The 20,083-nt window shown below is 45.4% G+C and overlaps 1 protein-coding gene across 1 annotated transcript in view; it reads left to right on the forward strand.

The window, feature by feature from the left end:
* Positions 1-20,083, forward strand: part of gjc1 (gap junction protein gamma 1) — a gene marked incomplete at its 3' end in the record, with an annotated part of 43,830 nt that extends 23,747 nt beyond the window's left edge. Inside the window, exon 2 of the mRNA XM_079519494.1 lies at positions 18,494-20,083. Coding sequence (XP_079375620.1) covers positions 18,548-20,083 — 1,536 coding nt within the window. The 5' untranslated portion in view covers positions 18,494-18,547. The remainder of the gene's footprint in view (positions 1-18,493) is intronic.

Below are 20,083 nucleotides of genomic sequence, written 5' to 3' on the forward strand. Positions count from 1 at the left end.
TTTTTGTTATGTATTTTTGTTTTCTTGCATTCACATTTATGTTTGATTTCTGTTACATTTTTTTAAAACAAAAAAAATCGAAACGGACCCGTCTACCAAATATGAATGTGGAACTTAAATGGAAGTTATTGAATATTTTCACGTTCGGTGTTGCACTTTGTAGATGGTCCCTAACCGCTCACCGTCTGCTGCCCATGGAGATATAAGCTATGAAACGATGAATGCGGAGGTTGGCTTTTTGGGCTTCAAAGGAAGTTGTAGTTTGTTCTAATCAGTTTAAGAATGAGATGTTTTGTGTGATTTAGGAATGTGTCGTTCCTGAGCTATTGAGCCAGCGTTGGTCATTGCATCTGTCTGTATGTATTTTTGTTGCCAAGGCAATTCCCCGTCCGGGCGGACTTAAACCCTGTTGTTGTTGCGTGCTAACGGTAGGCGGTTAAGAAAACGTCTCCATTTGGCCACCCCGAGTCCCAGACAGATAAGCATTCCGTTGTGATCGTGATGTTCAGTGTGTCACGCAGCCACACTGGGTGCGCGCAGGGCTGTAACCTGTCGTTGTCCAGGCTTTCAGCGTGCATGTAGCCCATGTGTATGGCATGGCGAAGGAGGTGGCTGAGGAGGGGGCGGACAGTGTGGTCTCGAAACAGCACGTGTGTTCACGTTAACATGCCCCCGTCCAACTGTCAGAGCTGGCTTTCAGGTGCCTGTGCCACGCAACCCCCGCGTTGGCCGCGATGCTTCCCCAAAGAAGAAGATATGTTGACTGAGTGACGCAAGAGTAGCTGTAGTATGGGTCCGAGTTGTTTTGCCTGCCTGGGGGCGGTGTGAAAACGGGGGGGTGCGTTGGAGCATGCAAGGGGAATGTTGCGCGGAAAACTGTGTCCCAGTATTAATCTGTGTCCGGCCCAACATGCATGACACTGGTGACACTGGTGACACGTGATTTGCGGGGAGATGAGTTGTTTTTGACCCAAATTAATTTAATTAAGATGATTGTTAGAATGTTTGGCATGTGAAATGCAGGGCAGATTGAGGTTGGAGGACAGGGCTGCGCGGCGCTAGGTGCCGTGAGGCTGTCCGTGCATCGTGGCGTTGTGAGGAGACGCACGAAGCGAGCAGCTGTCTTGCTGTATGCTAAGGAAGTATTCTGAAAGACAGCGACCGAGCGAAATAGACAGCGACCGAGCGACCGGTAAATTTATAGATAGATTACAACTTAAGTTTAAGTTCTCTTTTCGTCACAACAGTGGGTACAGCAACTGCAATACCACCCCTGCCGCTCCGATTCTCCGGCTGATCTCCTTCTCCGTCCTCCCCTCACTCGTGAACAAGACCCTGAGATACTTAAACTCCTTCACCTGGGGTAATGTCTCATTCCCTACTTGGATTGGAAGTATACACACACACACAAACACACACACACACACACACACACACACACACACACACACACACACACACACACACACACATATATATATACTGTATTTATTATTCTTTGATGTCTGATGCCACCATGAGGCTGATTTTTTTTTAAATTGAGGCATTTCTTCCTTGACCTAGTGGGAATGTGCATGCAAAGTTTCACGGCAATCGGACACTGCATTCATGATTTTGAGGCAATTTGGAAGCCAATCTTAGTCAATCAGGATGGAATATGAAAGATTGGACAGCTTCATCTTGATCACATGACTACTATGAAAATGTGTACCGATTCGGGTAATGTTTGGACAACATATATAGGTAAAACATTTAGTTTTTTGTTTGTTGCAAAAATGGTCCCCTGTGTAGTGCGATGAGAAGATTTTGGGGCAGAGGTCTGCTCTGGCCTTCGGGAGTGTCTGTGTGTGCACAGTTTCACAACGATCCGTTGAACAGTGCCGGAGATTAGCTGCCCATAGACAGACACACGGACGGACGGACAGGCGCCAATAGTCTCCGGCCACGGCCTTCGACCTGGCAGAGCTAAGCCAGCCCTATACCAGGCAGCAACCTCATAGGTACTGTAGACTCCATGAGATGAAAGCCCTTTGTGATTTGTTAGATATTATTAGAAAGGTAATGGTGTTTTAGAAGCTATGTAAACAGGGAAATTGATGCTCCCTGTGCATCCAGGTGTGTGCTGCAAACAACAGCGGTCCCCCTCGGCAGAAATCTGCCGGAGAACTGCACACTCATTGAAACACTGTCTGCTACCCTGGAGAATATGAATAACATGAATATAAATAACAACACACACGTGTGCGCGCGCACACACACACGCACACACACACGCACACACACAATACACATTTTCTTTCTGACGCCCCAAACCTGTCACCAAAGGCAAATGTGCAAAGTGCATGTGTGGATGCACAAACATAGCCACTCTCTATCTCTCACACACGCACGCACACACACACACACACACACACACACACACACACACACACACATGCATACCCAAGCAGACACTCACATAATCACACACATATGCACACTGAGTTAAACTACGTATATAGGGATGGACCGACAAAGATGCACAGGAACACATACTGTACACGTGCGCATGTCAAATACGTTCTCTTCATGCCTCAGTACACAAGAAACATCTATTCCTGAGTCATCACCAGCCTGTCTGGCGCACGCACACACACACACACACACACACACACACACACACACACACACACACACACACACACACACGCACACACACACACACACACGTGCACGCATGCACACACACACACACACACACACACACACACACACACACACACACACACACATGCCAGAAGCATGGTTTACCCATGGCAATCTGCCTATGGTTACTGGGCCTCTTCATCTTTACGCCATGCTAGTCCTATTGCATTTAGAACTGCAGACTCACTCCTAATCTTCCGCCATAATCTGAAGACTCCACTTTAGCCCATAGCACTTGCCCTAGCCTTGACGACCTTGCAGGCTCATGCAAAGGTTAAACTGTCATTTAGATAGCAAGTTATGTAGACAGATACCATGCTCATTGTCGACCTAGCATCCTAGATATAGTTTGTATAGTGTCAATGTACAGATTATTATTTTATGTATTATTTTTTAATCTAATTTTTTATCCCACGATTTTGTGTCAATTGAGCAGTTGAGACGAATAACAGTCTAAATCCATACTAATTATCCATAATGTATAAATTATGGATAATGTTTCAGGGCAGCTGGGCCTTTTCGGGAAGGGGTCAGAATAAATTATGGACTTATTATGTTATTCGTCTCAACTGCTCCTGGGCGTCTCAGCTGCTCCTGGGCGCTATGCTTCCTCTGCCAACCTGGGGGGCAGCGGACTGACCTCATGCTTCCTTCTATGCATGACGAGTCCAAGCTGCTTCTTTTCACCTGACAGGGGAGGGTTTCCCCCAGCCGGACGTAGCACGTGGAAGGAACACGTTATTCCGACCAGTTCCTTTCCCCTCCATCAGGCGCCCTGGCTGGCCAGGGGGAGGTAGTTTAGAGACCAGGATTACTGCATGTATTTTGTGAGGGTACCTACCCTAGGAGACACAGGGAGAACATGCAAACTCCACACAGAAGGGCCCACACAGAACCCTGCCTCGGGTATGGGCACTGATGATGCGGAGGAGAGAACACGCCCTCAGCACCCACAGTGTCCCCAGTGGGAATCGAACCCAGGACCTTCTAGCTGTGATGCGACAGCACTACCGACTGTGCCACCCTTAGATTATTTATTTTTTGATATTATACTGTACATTACTACTGATGCATGGAGGTGAGTCAGTGCCCCAAGGAGATGGAGGTGTCCATGTGCATGCCTGTCTGTGTGTAGATATTTACGTGTGTGTGTGTGTGTGTGTGTGTGGTTGTGGGTGTGGGTGTGCGTGCGTGCGTGTTTGTATGTTTGCTTAAGTGTAATAATACTCCCGTGCTGACAGATCTGGCGTAACATCCTTCCACCTCAGGTTAAGTTGTTTCCTGTTCTAATTACGGACCAGAATCTAAAAAAGGCTCTGCGTTGTCAACCATGAAATGAGGTGGTGAAAGACTGCTCAACATTCACAGGAACATCACAGTTAAGACTGCTCAACATTCACAGGAACATCACAGCCTTAAAGACTGCTCAACATTCACAGGAACATCACAGCCTTATCGACGCCTTATTACGGAATTATGCTACCATTGTGTTTTTCATTATAATACAGTAAGGGGGGGCTTTTCTTCATCTGCAGTCAAATTCTCTGCCATTGAGCTAACCCCACAGGCCCACACCCTGGCAGAGCATCCAGCATCCTTTATGGCTTGCTATAGAGTACACTATAGATATACACGAGACAAAAGCGAGCACCCAAATCTGAACTGGGACCTCCTGATTTGCAGTCAAAGGCTTTGCCACTGAGGTATAAACCCATGCCAGTCAGCAGTTGGCCCGCTATTCATATCATTGTTGGCGGTTTGGCTCTGCATGACAAATGGGCTGCTGCATGTTTAAATATTTAATGTAGAGCAAAGGCTGATATGTAAATGTTTTGAATAGCTCTTCATATTTACGTGAACTTAATTCTACGTTTTATTCTATGCATATATTCATTTGTTTATGCATAGAAACCTCACTAACCTGTTTTTCTGTATTGTAAAGCGTCCTTGGTTCTTTTTTGAAAGGCTCTATATAAATTCAAGTTGTTATTATTTCGTTTCTGTTTTCTGTTTTACATCCTACAGAGCCACGTCCAAACTATGGACCTAAGGCGCTATGGGGCAGTTGTCACTCGATTGACAGTACTCTCCGTAGTATATGGGCTGTTCCTAGTAGGACGATCTTCTGGACTGCGAAGATGTTGATGTTGCCTGGGATACGATTGGTGTACTTTTCTATTCCCTTCTTTTTTTTAATGTTTTTTTTTATTTTATATTTCTTATGGAGGGACAGACAGTAGGCTGACAGGAAATGGGGAGAGAGATGGGGGGGAAGACATGCAGTAAAGGCCGTCGGGATCGGGAGTCGAACCCGCGGCACACTGCCAGACTGGATTACCAGCCAAGGTGCCTGGACCACTGAGCCATGGCCCAGGCCTCTATTCCCTTCTTCATGAGGCTCCGATGACTACTGGTGTTACATCGGTCTTCATATTCCACATCCTGCTGCTTTCAATCTCCAAGTCTTTGTATTTGGACAGCTGCTCTGTGACTTTCTCTTTTCTTTTCTGTCTTTGATAACGATGTGAGGCCTGTTGGCTTTTATCTCTGTCAGTGTGGATGGGCATGTCCCAGAGGATGGCATTGGTGACATCATTATTCCCAGTGACTGTTTTCGGTTGATGTCCATACCATTTCATAGACGTCTTGATGTTGTAACTCCTGCAGATCTTCCAGTGCAGGTATGCTGCTGCCTTGTTGTGCCTCTCTAAGTACTCAGTCTTTGCCAGTTCTGGGCAGCCTGAGACAATGTGGTCGATGGTTTCTTCATATTTTCCACAGATTCTTGTTTGTCTGTCTCATCTTTGATGATCCGATGATGATAAGATCTGGTTGTGAGGCTCTGGTCTTGTGCAGCAATTATCAGGCTCTCCGTCTGCTTTCAGTCCGGTGCTCCTCAGCCACTGGTGTGTCTTTTGTTGGTCAACATCTGCACCTTTCATTCTTTTTGGGTACTTCCCATGCATTGCTTTTTCCCTCCAGGTCTTTTGCATTTGTTGCTGGCCAAGGTGTTTTACCTTTTGTTTCACTCGTTTGGCATAGGGTAGTCAGTTCATTTTTAGTTGGTGGGATTTCTGGGGCATGCATTACATTTTGCAGCTTCTTTAGTGATGGAGTAGAACTGATGTTTTACTATTTGGAGGAGTAGACCATCTGTTTTTGTGAGGTATGCGTATGCATCCAGTCCAATAGTGGTTGTCTTCAGGGTCAGTTTGAGTTGGATTAGGCCTCGTCCTCCGGACGATCTTGGTAGATCATACAACCTGTCGATATCTGCTTTTGGGTGGTGCATCTTCGCCATGATCAATTCTTGTCTTGGTGTCTAGTCTTTTGATGTCATTCAGTATCCAGTTGATGATGTTGAAGCTGTATGTCACAACAGGTATTGCTGGGGTGTTGATAGCTTCAATTCTGTTGGCTGCATTAAGTTTCGCTCTTCAGTACTCACCCTCCTGTAGTACTCTTTGCGAATCTTCTCCTTCATGGTTGAGTTTTGAATGCCGTCTCCTTCATTTACTCCTAGGTATTTGTACGTGTCATTTTTTTGTATTAGTGCCAAGGTCTACGTCTGCAGTCGTGGTCAGTTGTGGCACACTCCGAATTCCATCTTGATATCATCGCTAAAAGTATTGACGATAGTTAGTAGACCCTTCTGCTGGTTGTCATCATTGGCAAATGTCTTGAGGTCATCAACGTAGAACAAGTGATTCAGTTTTCCGTATACAGTATATAGCCAGAAAGGCTCTCTGTATGGAGACTGGCCAAGCAACTATATCATGGTCAGTATCATGTCAGTATGATGGTCAGTCTCATGATCTGTATCATGTCAATATCGTGATCTGTATCATACAGAGAATGCTTTACCAAAGTGTTCAAAGGTGTTTTATTATTAAGGTCAGCTCTTCATATTGGTTCTTATTTGTTCTCTCTAGTCCTGGATTGTTGCTGTTGTGGTCTCGGCAGACAGAGGTGTTGGAGGGAGTCTGATCGCAGCAATTAGGAACACTTCTGAAACAGACAGGATAGTTATCAAGCAAAGAGAACAGCAGGGTGCTATTACTGCTATATAATCATTCCAAGGACACGGCCTATGTTTGACTGTACACGCTCACGCTCGTGCACACACAGACACACACACGCGCACGCACACACACACACACACACACACACACACACACACACACACACACACAGTATGGACAACTTGCACAGTTTCACTTTCACTTCACTAATTGCCTCCATGCTAATTACAGACAAGGATCTAAAAAGCCGGAATATTGGCCTTAAGCTTTTCACCAAGCAATGATGTGTGGCTAAAGACTCAATCCATTATCATGCAGGAATCCTACAACCTTAGAGTTTTCATTTTATAAACACAAATGTCTCTCCGTACTGTCAATGGTCAATAAATCAAAACCACTCTGTCGAAATATTTTAAATATCATTTGTGCAGATTGGGACATCAAAAGACTTTTGACATTCAAATGATATGATGCACAGCCCAGATCCTCCTTCAAGATGTTAACGGGGGTTGTGGACTTCGCACGATATGGGTTTAATTTAAATGGGATTTATATTCACTGATTTCCCATCGCAGGATCCTGTCAAATTTGGCGATAGCAATCTGTCCGCTCAATAGAGATAAGAAATGAGGCGGAGATAGCCGCTTAGCCCTAATTTCAACCATAACCACATGGTGAGTGGATTTGCACAATATCAAACGACTTTAATATCTTGAATTCTTCTTAGCTTTGCATGATAATAACGTCCATGATAGGGCATGAGGAAAGGGAGAGAATGAAGCAATGGGCAGAAGATGAAAGTCATACAGATGATTATGAGATACAGTACCCACTCCCTGGCCCTGTCAGTCCATAGCAACCATTTATTACACAGAAATACTGTGTACTGTAGCCTATTGTACTTCTGTCAAATGTTTTTAAATGTCTTAAATGAACAATCAATCAATCAATTAGTAACATACACTATGAACATTGATATCACATATAGTGGACATGAAGATTTATAAATTACCGTTGACTATTACAGTGGAAATAAGACATGAATGGCAGATATATATTCCCTAATTAGGTCTATGGCTCTATGGCCCACAACCCTCTGTATCAACTTATTGATTGCCTGGCGGAGACTTACAGACCCGTCCGTGTGTCAGTGTGTCATGTGTCTGTCTGTTAGTCTCCAACGTTTTCAGAAGGAGCAAATGTTTCTAGTTCAATATGCAGTTGCATGTCTCACTACAATGCAAAATTAATTTAATTCTTACTCTGGTCCATTTTTACAATTTCAAATCGACACATTCACGTGCGCGCGCACACACACACACACACACACACACACACACACACACACACACACACACACACACACACACACACACACACACACACACTGTCACTGTATGTCTGCCATCCCCCAAACAACCTTGTCTCTTCAGGGAGTATTAACCCCTCCTTTCCTTATTATACATACACACATCCCCACCCCCAGCCCTGACCCAGATTGGGGGGTGAGGGGTAAAAAAGGACCATTATGAGGCAGGATGCTCTCTCCATCCCTCCCTCTCTCCCTTGTTCACTCCCTCACTCTTCTCCCTGTCAGGACAACCTCACACTTGGTGAAGCATGCACACTGAACAGAGAACGTCTGTGCACGGCCAAGTGTTTTTGGTGTTTGCGTGGATGTTACTGTTGCTAGTTTGTTTGAGGCCATGTCTTTGTGATGTCAGGCGAGGTTAGGCAGCATGTGACGGAGGCTCAGTGGCATCAAAGACAGCAATGAGGATGACTGACTCAGCCTCATAAGACAAAGGATGTCTGGGAGAGGAGATGTGTGAGTATGCATGCTGCTCTGACACCTTGCTGCCTGTGTGTGTGTGTGTGTGTGTGTGTGTGTGTGTGTGTGTGTGTGTGTGTGTGTGTGTGTGTCGCGCGCGCATCTGTCTGTCTGTCTGTCTGTCTGTCTGTCTGTAGGTGTGCAGTACAGTTTACTCTAAGATAAGAAAAAAACATAAAGATCATTCATCTTTAGCAGATCACAGCTCTCCCACATGGGAAGCTCCATCACCGGATGGATCTTACAATCCAATCTTACAATCTTAAATCAGGACGAGCCAGGGTGATCACAATTGGATTTCTCATATATTACATCAGGAGGAGTGATTGCCTTCCCACAATGATTTCTCTCCCATTGCCCTCTTTCAAAAGGTAAAGCTAGAAAGTTTGTTTACGAAATTACGTGTATGCTTTTTTCTTTCTTTCTTTCTTTTAACTCTGTGTGTTGTTGAAGAAAGATCCCCAGATGTCTGCAGGGAGAGCGTGCTGCCTCGGTGGTTCTCCTTGTAACATATGGAACTGCTTTACGCTTGCTTTTCTTCCCCTCGGACACCGTTAATGAGTGCATTTTCAGATTCCCACGAACGCTGGGAGAAAGGACCCCAGTGACTCTCCTCTACTTATTTATTCTAAGATTATATTTTGGCATTTCCTGCTTTATTCGTAGTGAGTTTAGAGAGACGGGAAGCTGGAGAGCAGAGAAAGAGACGGGAGACACACAAGACATGACACCAGGAGACAATGAGACCAGGAGACAATGAGACCAGGAGACAATGAGACCAGGAGACAATGACACCAGGAGACAATGAGACCAGGAGACAATGAGACCAGGAGACAATGAGACCAGGAGACAATGAGACCAGGAGACAGAAGACAATTCTCTTCCTCATATCACCTCAGATTGCCTCAGCATTGATTGATTGATTGATTGATTGATTGATTGATTGATTGATTGATTGATTGATTGATTTATTAACAGTTTGCAGAATTACAGTACATTTCAAGCACAAACTCAATACAAAGGCTGTTAACTGTGAGTGGACGACCCAATTAAGCATTACACTTCCATCCATGTTCAATTCATCAAAAACATTTAGAGACGTACAAATAGACACTTCTATATAGACAAAGAACAGAACAGGAATTCATCATAATGGAGGTAAAAAGGGAAAAGAAACATATACAGTGAGGGAAAAAAAGGGGTGGGCGGTGGGGGGGATTCACGTTCAGCTCCGTTCATTTGTTTGTTTTCCTTGGAGGAGCTGCGTTGGGTCCCCAAGTCGGCTCCGTGCTTGTCCATTCCGAACTACAACTTAGTGAGATTGTTATTTCTGGTGTTTTTAATTCCTTTATGTCTTCCGCTAGAGGTTGAAGTGAAGTTGAGGCCCAAATCAGGGTCTCTACTGTCTCCTCAACTGTGTGGAATCTGGAATTTACCGTTTATTTATGTGTGTGTGTGTGTGTGTGTGTGTGTGTGTGTGTGTGTGTGTGTGTGTGTGTGTGTGTGTGTGTGTGTGTGTGTGTGTGTGTGTGTGTGTGTGTGTGTGTGTGTGTGTGTGTGTGCGCGCATGCGCGTGCATGCGTGCGTTTGTGTTTGCATTCGTGTGTATTTTTAAATTCATACTTTTCCAGTCCGGCAGTTACTGTGAGGATGAAGCCCATCAAACAAACGTGATCAAAAACAGTGATAACCTCCAACTAGTTGAACTCAGCTTCAATAGCACAAAGTCACTTTTGGCGCGGGAACTTACAGATTGTTCTGTAATCACTCCTGGGATCACTTTCTAACAATGTTACTCAGACAAAATAACGGGCAATGAAAGAGAGTCGATTAGACTTCCATTTTTAGCTACGGATTGGGGTGGTTTGAATATCTGCCAGTGCTTCACAATGGAGCTTATCCCGTCCCGTCAGAGCACGGATGAGGAACAACATTATTGGAACCCCCATATGCTTTCAGCAATCCTTCTCTCCATCCCCAACCACATTGTACTGGACGTGCTCATCAGGCAATCACACCAGGCTCTATACGTTTGATGCTCCACAATGCTCTTACAATGGGAGTGCACAGTCAAATCTGGAGTGTTCATTTAACTACGGAAATGGAGCCATAAGGGTGTTTGTTGGTATAAATATAACCTTCCCACGATTTAACCCAGATATGGCTGTTTGGGGGGCTATCTTTGACAGATGTTTGGCTGTCTAGTGTAAATCAAGCCGATTAGTACGATCTCTGTGGTATGGCTCTGTACTGAGGAGATTGTAGTGGCTTAACTGCGTTGGGCATCACTGGCACGTGAGGATGCAGGTTAACACTGACCCTACACAGGGACCACCATGCTCAAGCAAAACCTCCGGGCAAAACTGGTTCTTTACCATGTTAATTGTTTGCTCTGCTACTGTGTTCTCTGTAGATTTTTTTTATATTTGGGTTTTGTGGATTGGAAGGCACTTTGGGTCAACTTCTGTTTCTTTCTTTTTTTTCTTTAAGCTAATAGACTTACTTGGCTTGATTTGCTCTTATAATAACAGGGAGATCAAAAGTAAGGTCGGAATCAACACATCACAGACATGAATAACTGAAAAGCTTTATTTTGTTAGTATTGAGTATGCTAAGAAAATGTTAGCTATGTACAATCCAGATAAGCGTTTGCTGCTTCCCTGCAAGACCTTATTTACCAGGAAAGATCAGATATGGCAATGGGCCTTCGGCAGAATTTGGGGCATGAGATCATGTGCCGAGCCAGTGAGGAGGACAAATGAAGGGTAAAGGAAATGTGATTTGAATTCCCACCATACATGTTTACAGCTGTATGCCTTGGAGAGGAAGGCTGTCCTTGTGGGCGGTTGCACTTTGGTTTTAATTAATTAGAGTGGGAAGACAAAATGAGAGAAAGAAAGAGTTGTTGATAGAAATGGTAGGAGTTATTAACAGACAAAAATAAAAATCTACTTCTTAATAGAAGTAGATAGAACGCTTTGATGCACCGCATCTTCTTCATGTTCTTAATGAGGAAGACCCGATATGTCAAAACACCAATGCTTTGTGCTGCAGTTCCACTTTGCAAAAAGGCTCCTTTCTCTTGTGTTCCCCTTCGTGTTCCCCCCACTTTTGGTCCAACCCTGCACGCCTGGCTCCTGTTGATACTGTGTGACCTATTCTATTTTTACACACCGCCTTTTACAGCACAGTATTTATGTAACTAATGAACATTAATTGCTCTAACCGTATACACAGAAAAATAAAAGAGCAGGTTTTACTGTTCCTTGCTGTGCATGTTAATTTAATTTGGTTAATGTTGAGGTGGGAGCGGTGGGGGGGGCACATCTATTACCGTTATGCACACTCAGTAGAGACTTTCCCCTTCCATTTACAGTATGTTCATTAATCCAAACAGCCCTTGGCCTGTGTGGATGTGTGTGCCCGACCGTGTTTGTGTGAGTGTGAGCGTGTGTGAGTGAGTGAGCGTGTGTGAGTGTGAGCGAGCGTGTGAGCGTGTGTGCGTGCGTGCGTGCCGCATACGTACAGTATCTGCTCACATGTGTGATGTGTGTGCTGATGAAAGTGCATGTTTATGCATAGGAGGGATGTATTCTGGCCCAGCAGGGAAATGTAGACAAATGGTTTTGAAGTCTTTTGTTCCCTTTGGGCGTTTGTGTCATTTCAACCTTGAGAGAGAAACAAATAAAAATATAACTGTAAAGTGGCGATTCAGGGGTTTTAGCCAACACAGACTGTTGTCTCAAACTGATTAAAGCTGAGAGCTTAGGGGTCTAGACCTTTGCCAGTTTCCGACACCTGAAAGATAACAGGTTTTATTAGGATTGGACGGCCACTCATTCATTTAAGGCCAGATTAGCTGAGCCATGGACTTTTTCGTCAACGTCGGCATGCCCTACTGTTCAATTAAAAAAATATCTTAATTAAACATATTAATCTAAATTAGTAATTGATTTATGGCCAAATTTGCACCAGGCCATGCACATGTTTCTAACTCATGGTGCCCCCTATTGGGCAATTTCAAAATAATTTTACACACAAGTAAACATTCTTATTTCTGGCTTGTGTTATGCCTCGCCCATTTATTGCTAATCAGATATGTGGCTGCATGTTGGCTATTTCACAATTTTGACCTTTTATTGTGCCCCATCAGGATGATTTGCTGTGCAAGTACTGCACACAACTTCCAATCACTGGAGAAAATGGCATGTCATACCATTTATACCATCTCAAAAAAACTGCAAGCAGAAGCAGAAAAATCTGCACAAAAACAATTGAGTTTCAGCCCTTCTGGCTTTAACAAGGCAAAGGGGGCGGCGGGGGGGCAGAGAGACTTTGAATCAGATAAAAGAGAAAGAACCAGCTATCATCGAAAAGAGGACACCGGAAAGAGGGAAAGAGAGGAGATTTTCTAGGGCGGGAACCCCTTTTGGTGTTTTTACCCTTCAAGACAGGAACCCCTTTTGGTGTTTTTACCCTTCAAGACAGGAACCCCTTTTGGTGTTTTTACCCTTCAAGACAGGAACCCCTTTTGGTGTTTTTACCCTTCAAGACAGGAACCCCTTTTGGTGTTTTTACCCTTCAAGACAGGAACCCCTTTTGGTGTTTTTACCCTTCAAGACAGGAACCCCTTTCAGAAAACTGTAATAGGTCGGCCTCAGTCCTAAATCACCTCGACCTTCTTGCTGCTTAGACAAACGTGCACTGTAAAATTAACTAAAAAGTAACTATTATGGTTACATTTGTACACTCAAGTTCTATTAACAGAATTTTACTGTGTGTGCACAAAGACAAAGGAGAGGACAGTTGCAGACCAAAATCACTCCATCATAACAAAACAAACTGATGTATGTCTGCTGCTGTTCCACAGAAGACAGAACACGTCTTGAGTCTTGACTACAGGTTTTCCTTGAAGGATTCTTCCCCTGGTGTCCCTTCCAAGCTGTGGGCCTCCAGCTGGCCCTCACTGTCCCCAAACAATGTCAAATTGTTTTCTGTTGTACAGCAGTGTCCCACAACGGAAATAGCAGATCACTAAACACATCGCAAGATGTGTAGATTGGCTATTTTTGCCACTGTACGGCGGCTGCACACGTCCTATACGACTATGCATTAATCAGGCTTAATGGTGCTGAGTCTGCTGACTGTGAGTCCTCACAACGAATAACCAGTTAACACTAATGCAATGGCCGTTCCTTACTGTCACAATCCACTCTACTTGTGCAATGGATTCTTGTAAGGTTGCAGGGCATGTTTTTGGAGAATGCATGTGTGTGTGGCTATCTTGTGTGTTTGTGCATGCACAACATGTGTGAGCGTGCATGCCATGTCCAGAATTAAGGATGAATGCCAGTGACTGTGAGGTGATTCCTCCGGTGATGCTGAATGTTATTGGAAGTGTCAGTTTATGTCAGCGTGTATGATAGTGATGTGGAGATTCTGCGCCTTGGGACCTGGCTATGTTGAACTTTATCCTTTGTCCCTGGGTCTTCCTCTCTGGTTGGACTGTAAGCTGCATTATGGGACACATGTATCAGATGGCATGATGGGGTCATGACCTCCAAGGCTTATGGCTATGGAACCATCAACGCTGAAAGTGACTCCAGTTCAAAGCTCTGCGGAGTCTGATATTGCAAAAACCATGAGGCCAACAGTACAATACAGGCCAACGAACAACAAACAAACAAGCAGCCCCAGGTCAGACTTTGGGTGCAAATGTCTTGTTTATACTTGATTCCACTGATTTGACATCTGCTGTGTGGTGTTTTTTTTGGGAGGCTGACTCAGCCAAATATCAGCATTGTATCATCAACATGCCTCCCCAGCTCCAACAGAAACAAATGACAAAAAAAGTTATATTTTTGTGGTGAGGTTTGGTGAGGTTCTGTCCCAGCCTGACATCCCTTGGAATCTACTTTGTAGCTCGATCCACTAGTGGGACTAGATCAGGGGTGCCTAAAAGGTAGATTGTGATCTACCAGTAGATCACAAGGGCTGTACAGGTAGATCACATGACATGCCCCTAAATAAAGTATAAAAAACATATTTTTGGCATCTGCCACTTGAATTAATGTGACTTGATTCATTGATTGATATAAAAAAGGGCCTGTCAGCTCAAACACACAATGCAATATTTTGTTTTCAAGAGTGTTGCTGTGCACAAACCTCACATTACAGATTAAATACAAAAAACTACCTACCTATTCCATTTCTCCATTCCAACTCCAAGTGCATTTGTCTTATATGTAACACTGCTATTCCATATTTAAACTATTTTCAGCAATGGTATAATATTATTCTTTTCGGTAGGTAGATCTTGTTGAGCCAGTCATTTTGAAAGTAGCTCTCAAGTCAAAAAACTGTGGGCACCCCTGGACTAGATAAAGGAGTAGAAGAACTGTAGATATCAAAACACTGAAATATAGGGTAGAAAAACTGCTTCACTTGCATGCATAGCACTCTCGACAATAACAAGAAACATCACTCACTCTCAAAGCCTCTCTCTCAAAGTCACACCTATTCAGGTGCACTTGAAGTTGTGGTGTGAGTGACAGCATGCTAGCGTGCTACAGTAGCACTCTTTCTAGTCATCCTCTCTCTTTGGAAAAGTTTTATTCACCAAGTACATCTGCACATACCTGTTTTTTGTGTGCTGCATTTAAGCCACCCTAATGACCTGCTCTCCTCCAAAATGTGCTTAATGTCTTTCTGAAGCTTACCCATGAAAATACATTTTTCCTGGTCTGGAGATCTTAGTATAATTTGTATGTTGTGCTCTGCACAGGATTCTTGTGATCTGCACGTCTATACGTTCTATAGTGTTCTGCCGAATCCAAGTTTGACACAGGCTACACAACTTGAAAATGCTTGTACATTTATTGGACAGAGATGATTTTTCAAGGATTGAAACCATAACCACTTAAACTTAAACTATTTTGGGACTTAAACTATTAGGCGCAGTGTGCAGCTATCTGTCTGGGGAGCATTTTGGCCAGGGTTGAGTGTAGCCAGTGACGTACCCAGAGGACTCACTGCAGGGTCTCTGTTTGACATCAAGCCCTGAAACTCAACACTCTATTACATCACCATGTGCCTTTAATTTGTTTTGACTATTTATGCTATGGTTGTAACATAAAAATCTATGCAGTTGTTGATTGCTTTCACGGTGTTTGCTGATAAATAATAAATAATCAATGTGTGGAGCGCAAGCAGTGACTGTTATGTAATGATGTAATGCAGAAGAAGTCAGTCGGATGGAACTCAGGCGACTGAAGGACACTGTGGTATGACTTCATGCGCTTGTGGCGGCGACTCGATTCGCTTTGGCCATGTGGTTGCTGCTTACTCATACATGTCGGACACAGACAGAGAGAGAGAGAGCTCACGAAGACCTTCACTGTTTAGTGAGACTTCAGTTCTGCACACACAGTTTAGGTATTCATGCTCTCATTTGTCTATGAGAAACATACCGTTGTATACACAAGTGTACGCCACACACACACGCACGCGCGTATTCACACATGCACGCACGCACGCACACATGCACGCACGCACGCACGCACACACACACACACACACACACACACACACACACACACACACACACACACACACACACACACACACACACACACACACACACTTGGGACTCCATACCTCCTCTGCCACAGGCTTGTCCTTATATGGTCAGAGTTATCAATACTACACAATGTTTTATAGCAAACCCAGTTCCAAACATTCCCAGCCGTTTCTTCCTGCTCTCGTCCTACTGGAGACACAAACCAGGAGGCTGAGGATCTCTGTTCCTGCTCCTCTCCCCCCATGCAGTCCACCCCCACCCCCCACCTTCAGCGGCAGTCTCTCACTCCCCTTCTGCCCCTAGAAGTTCCAACTCGCTCGAGAATATTCTCTCAACCTGCTTGGGAAGGGTACAGTGCCTTGCGTTCCTATAAATCTCAAATCCTAAGCCTGTGTTTATGACTGGATTGTCCTCTCCTTTCAGTTTACAATAAGCCATGTACCCTTTCTGCCAGGGGGTGGAGGTGCCAGGTTCATACCCCCAAAAGCCTGCCCGAGGCTCTATAATGCTTGGGTTCTGCTACACTGCCCGGGCTAATTTGGGTCTCGACACGTCTTGTGTCCCTGGTCAAATGGTTTGTGCCTAGGCCACCTGCTGGTTTTGCTGGTTGAGCTTGGACCGCCTGGAGCCTAGAGATAACCTACATAGTTGAGGCAACATGTCCCTCTCCTAAAGTGTCCTTATATGCACACACATACAAGTAAACAAACATTTCTCCCACTCAGAACAACAAACCAAGCCAAGTTAATACAATAGAACTGCACCTCACACAGAGGAAGGCTCACTATAAGAGGATTTATTTCCTCAAAACGAGAGAGGGTGTTAACCACTTGAACCCTATAGCATCCCTATTCTGGGTGAACATTCGCCAAAAATAGCAGATGAACAAGCTCAAAAAACGCTTGTGGATCAGCTATTTTCGGTGATTTGGTGTAGACTAGAGGGAAAAAATAGTAGTCCAAGTACAGAGTCATCCCTGGTGAGGTTTACTAAGTATAGAGGGTTTAAAATAAATGGTTAAATGTAATGTGTTTTTGGTGATAGCGCTGTCCCTATTGGGATCAATTCATCTCCTCAATGCTGCCTCAACTCTGTGCCTCAACAGAGTTCATTTAATGCTGAATGTATACAAATAGATTTTTCCGTGATCTTTCTGACTGAAATCAACGTTTCAAGCAAATATATGCCATGTAGAAAGGAGGGACACCCGCACACCGCCACTTGCTAGGTTTAGAGCATTTATTATTAAGAAGCAAGGTTTCAGGGGCACGGTGGCACAGTTGGTAGTGCTGTCGCCTCACAGCTAGAAGGTCCTGGGTTCGATTCCCGCCCGGGACGCTGTGGGTGCTGGCAGCGTGTTTCCTCCTCCGCGTCATCAGTGCCCATACCTGAGGTGGGGTTGGCGAAAGGGCCTTTCTGTGTGGAGTTTGCATGTTCTCCCCGTGTCCCCTAGGGTAGGTACGTCTCTAAACTGCCTCCCCCTGGCCAGCCGGGGGCGCCTGATGGAGGGGAAAGGAACTGGTTGGAATAACGTGTTCCTCCCATGCGCTACGTCCAACCAAGGAAACTCCCCCCTGTCAGGTGTAAAGGAGCAACTTGGACACTCAGGCATGAAGGAAGCATGAGTTCAAGTCCGTTGCTCTCCCCATGTCCCCCATATATGGGGACTAGGTTGGCGGAGGGTGTGTATAGAGCCCAGGATCACATTAGATGATTGACACAGGGGTGAAACATGGGTTACAAAATCGTGGGATAAAAAATAAAAAATAAAACGTTTTGGTCTTGAGACCTTCCTCAGGCAAATATATGCCAAAATATTCAGAATGAATACTTAACATATTCAAATTAAATTCATTTGTGACTGCAGTTTAAAAAGTTAAGACTCTTATCTAATGTTTCCAACTTCGGGGGTGAAAGTCCCTTGCTCATCAGGTTTCTGATAAGAGAAAGTTGGGAGTTCATGCCAGTTTGCTTTGATCTCTTTCAACACCAAAAAGATTTTCACAGGAAAAAAGCATTCATTGTTTAAAGATACCAAAATAGTTATCCATGGTTTTATTTCTTTGTGCCTTGACGATTGTAATAGTTTTAGTAACCCCTTCTTCTCAGTTTTAGTCTTCAGAAAAACGAATTGTACAGTACAGAAGTTACAGAACGCTGCTGCCAGACCTTGTTTTTCATCATGTTTATGTTTTTTAATGTTATTTCTTTCCTCCACTTTGCAACGTTGTTTTGATAACGAATATAAAAAGGTTGTTCTATTATTATTATTATCTTTATTATTGTGACCTTACTCATCCAATATATTTCTCCCCTCTCCAACTCTCTCTTTCCTACTCTCTCTATCTCTGTCCCTCTTTCTCTCTCTGTGTGTAGAGTCTGTGAACAGGCGAGAGAGGGACCCTGTCTGCCCCACTGTCCAGCGACACCATGAGCTGGAGCTTCCTCACGCGGCTGCTGGAGGAGATCCACAACCACTCCACCTTCGTGGGGAAGCTGTGGCTCACTGTGCTCATCGTCTTCCGTATCGTCCTCACTGCCGTTGGGGGGGAGTCCATCTACTACGATGAGCAGAGCAAGTTCGTTTGTAACTCTGGCCAGCCGGGCTGCGAGAATGTGTGCTACGACGGCTTCGCCCCTCTCTCCCACGTCCGCTTCTGGGTCTTCCAGATCATCTTGGTGGCCATGCCTTCTCTCATGTACATGGGGTACGCTATCAACAAGATCGCTCGGCTGGACGAGACCAAAGCAGGGGGAGGCAACACTGCTCCGGTCCGAACAGGAGGAGGTGGCTACACGCACAGGAAACCCAGGAAGATGTGCTTTGGAGCAAGCCAGCACAGGGGCATCGAGGAAACGGAGGGCGACCAGGAGGACGACCCCATGATCTACGAGGTGCCTGAGATAGAACCTCCGCGAAGGCCACGAGATCCACTGCAACCCGCAACCCGGCCCAGAATCCGCCATGATGGGCGCAAGCGAATTCGAGACGAGGGACTGATGCGTATCTATGTTCTGCAGCTAGTGACGCGTACGGTGCTGGAGGCCGGGTTCCTGGCAGGCCAATACTTGCTTTACGGGTTCAGCGTCGCACCCATATTCGTATGCTCGAGGAATCCCTGCCCACATAGCGTGGACTGCTTTGTGTCACGCCCCACAGAGAAGACCATCTTCCTGCGCATCATGTACGGTGTCACTATCCTCTGCCTCACCCTCAACGTGTGGGAGATGCTCCACCTGGGGATCGGCTCCATCTGCGACATACTGCGTCGCCGCCGATGTCCACCACAGGAGGAAGAGTATCAGTTAGGCTTGCTGGGCACCAACGGTGGTGTAGAGGGGTCTGTTGGGGTGCCGGGCACCGAGGTGAGTCCAGGAGGAGGGGTGGTGGGAGATGGTGGTGCCGATTATGTTGGCTACCCGTTCTGGAACACCCCGTCAGCCCCGCCCGGCTACAACATCGCAGTGAAGCCGGAGCAGATCCCCTACACAGATCTAAGCAACGCGAAGATGGCATGCAAGCAGAACCGAGCGAACATTGCCCAAGAAGAGCAGCAGCAGTTCGGCAGCAATGAAGATAATTTCCCCACCGGAGGGGAGGCCCGCGTGGCCCTGAACAAAGACATGATCCAACAAGCTCACGAACAACTGGAAGCTGCCATCCAGGCCTACAGTCAACAGCACTGCGAGGAAGAGCAGCTAGGGGACAACCAGGACGACAAGCCCCAGAGCAACATCATTCAGGCCCAACCGGAGTCGCAGCACATGGAGGAACAGCCTCACACAGAGAACCAGCCTCACACAGAGAACCAGACTCACAAGGAGAACCAGACTCACACAGAGAACCAGACTCACAAGGAGCGCAAGCATCGCCACAAACACGGGAAAGGAGGCAGCAGTGGTGGGGGCAGCAGTAGCAACAGCAGCAGCAGGTCAGGCGAGGGCAAGCTCTCTGTATGGATTTAA

This window comes from Electrona antarctica, assembly GCF_951216825.1.
Source record: "Electrona antarctica genome assembly, chromosome: 14".
Lineage (NCBI taxonomy): Eukaryota > Metazoa > Chordata > Actinopteri > Myctophiformes > Myctophidae > Electrona > Electrona antarctica.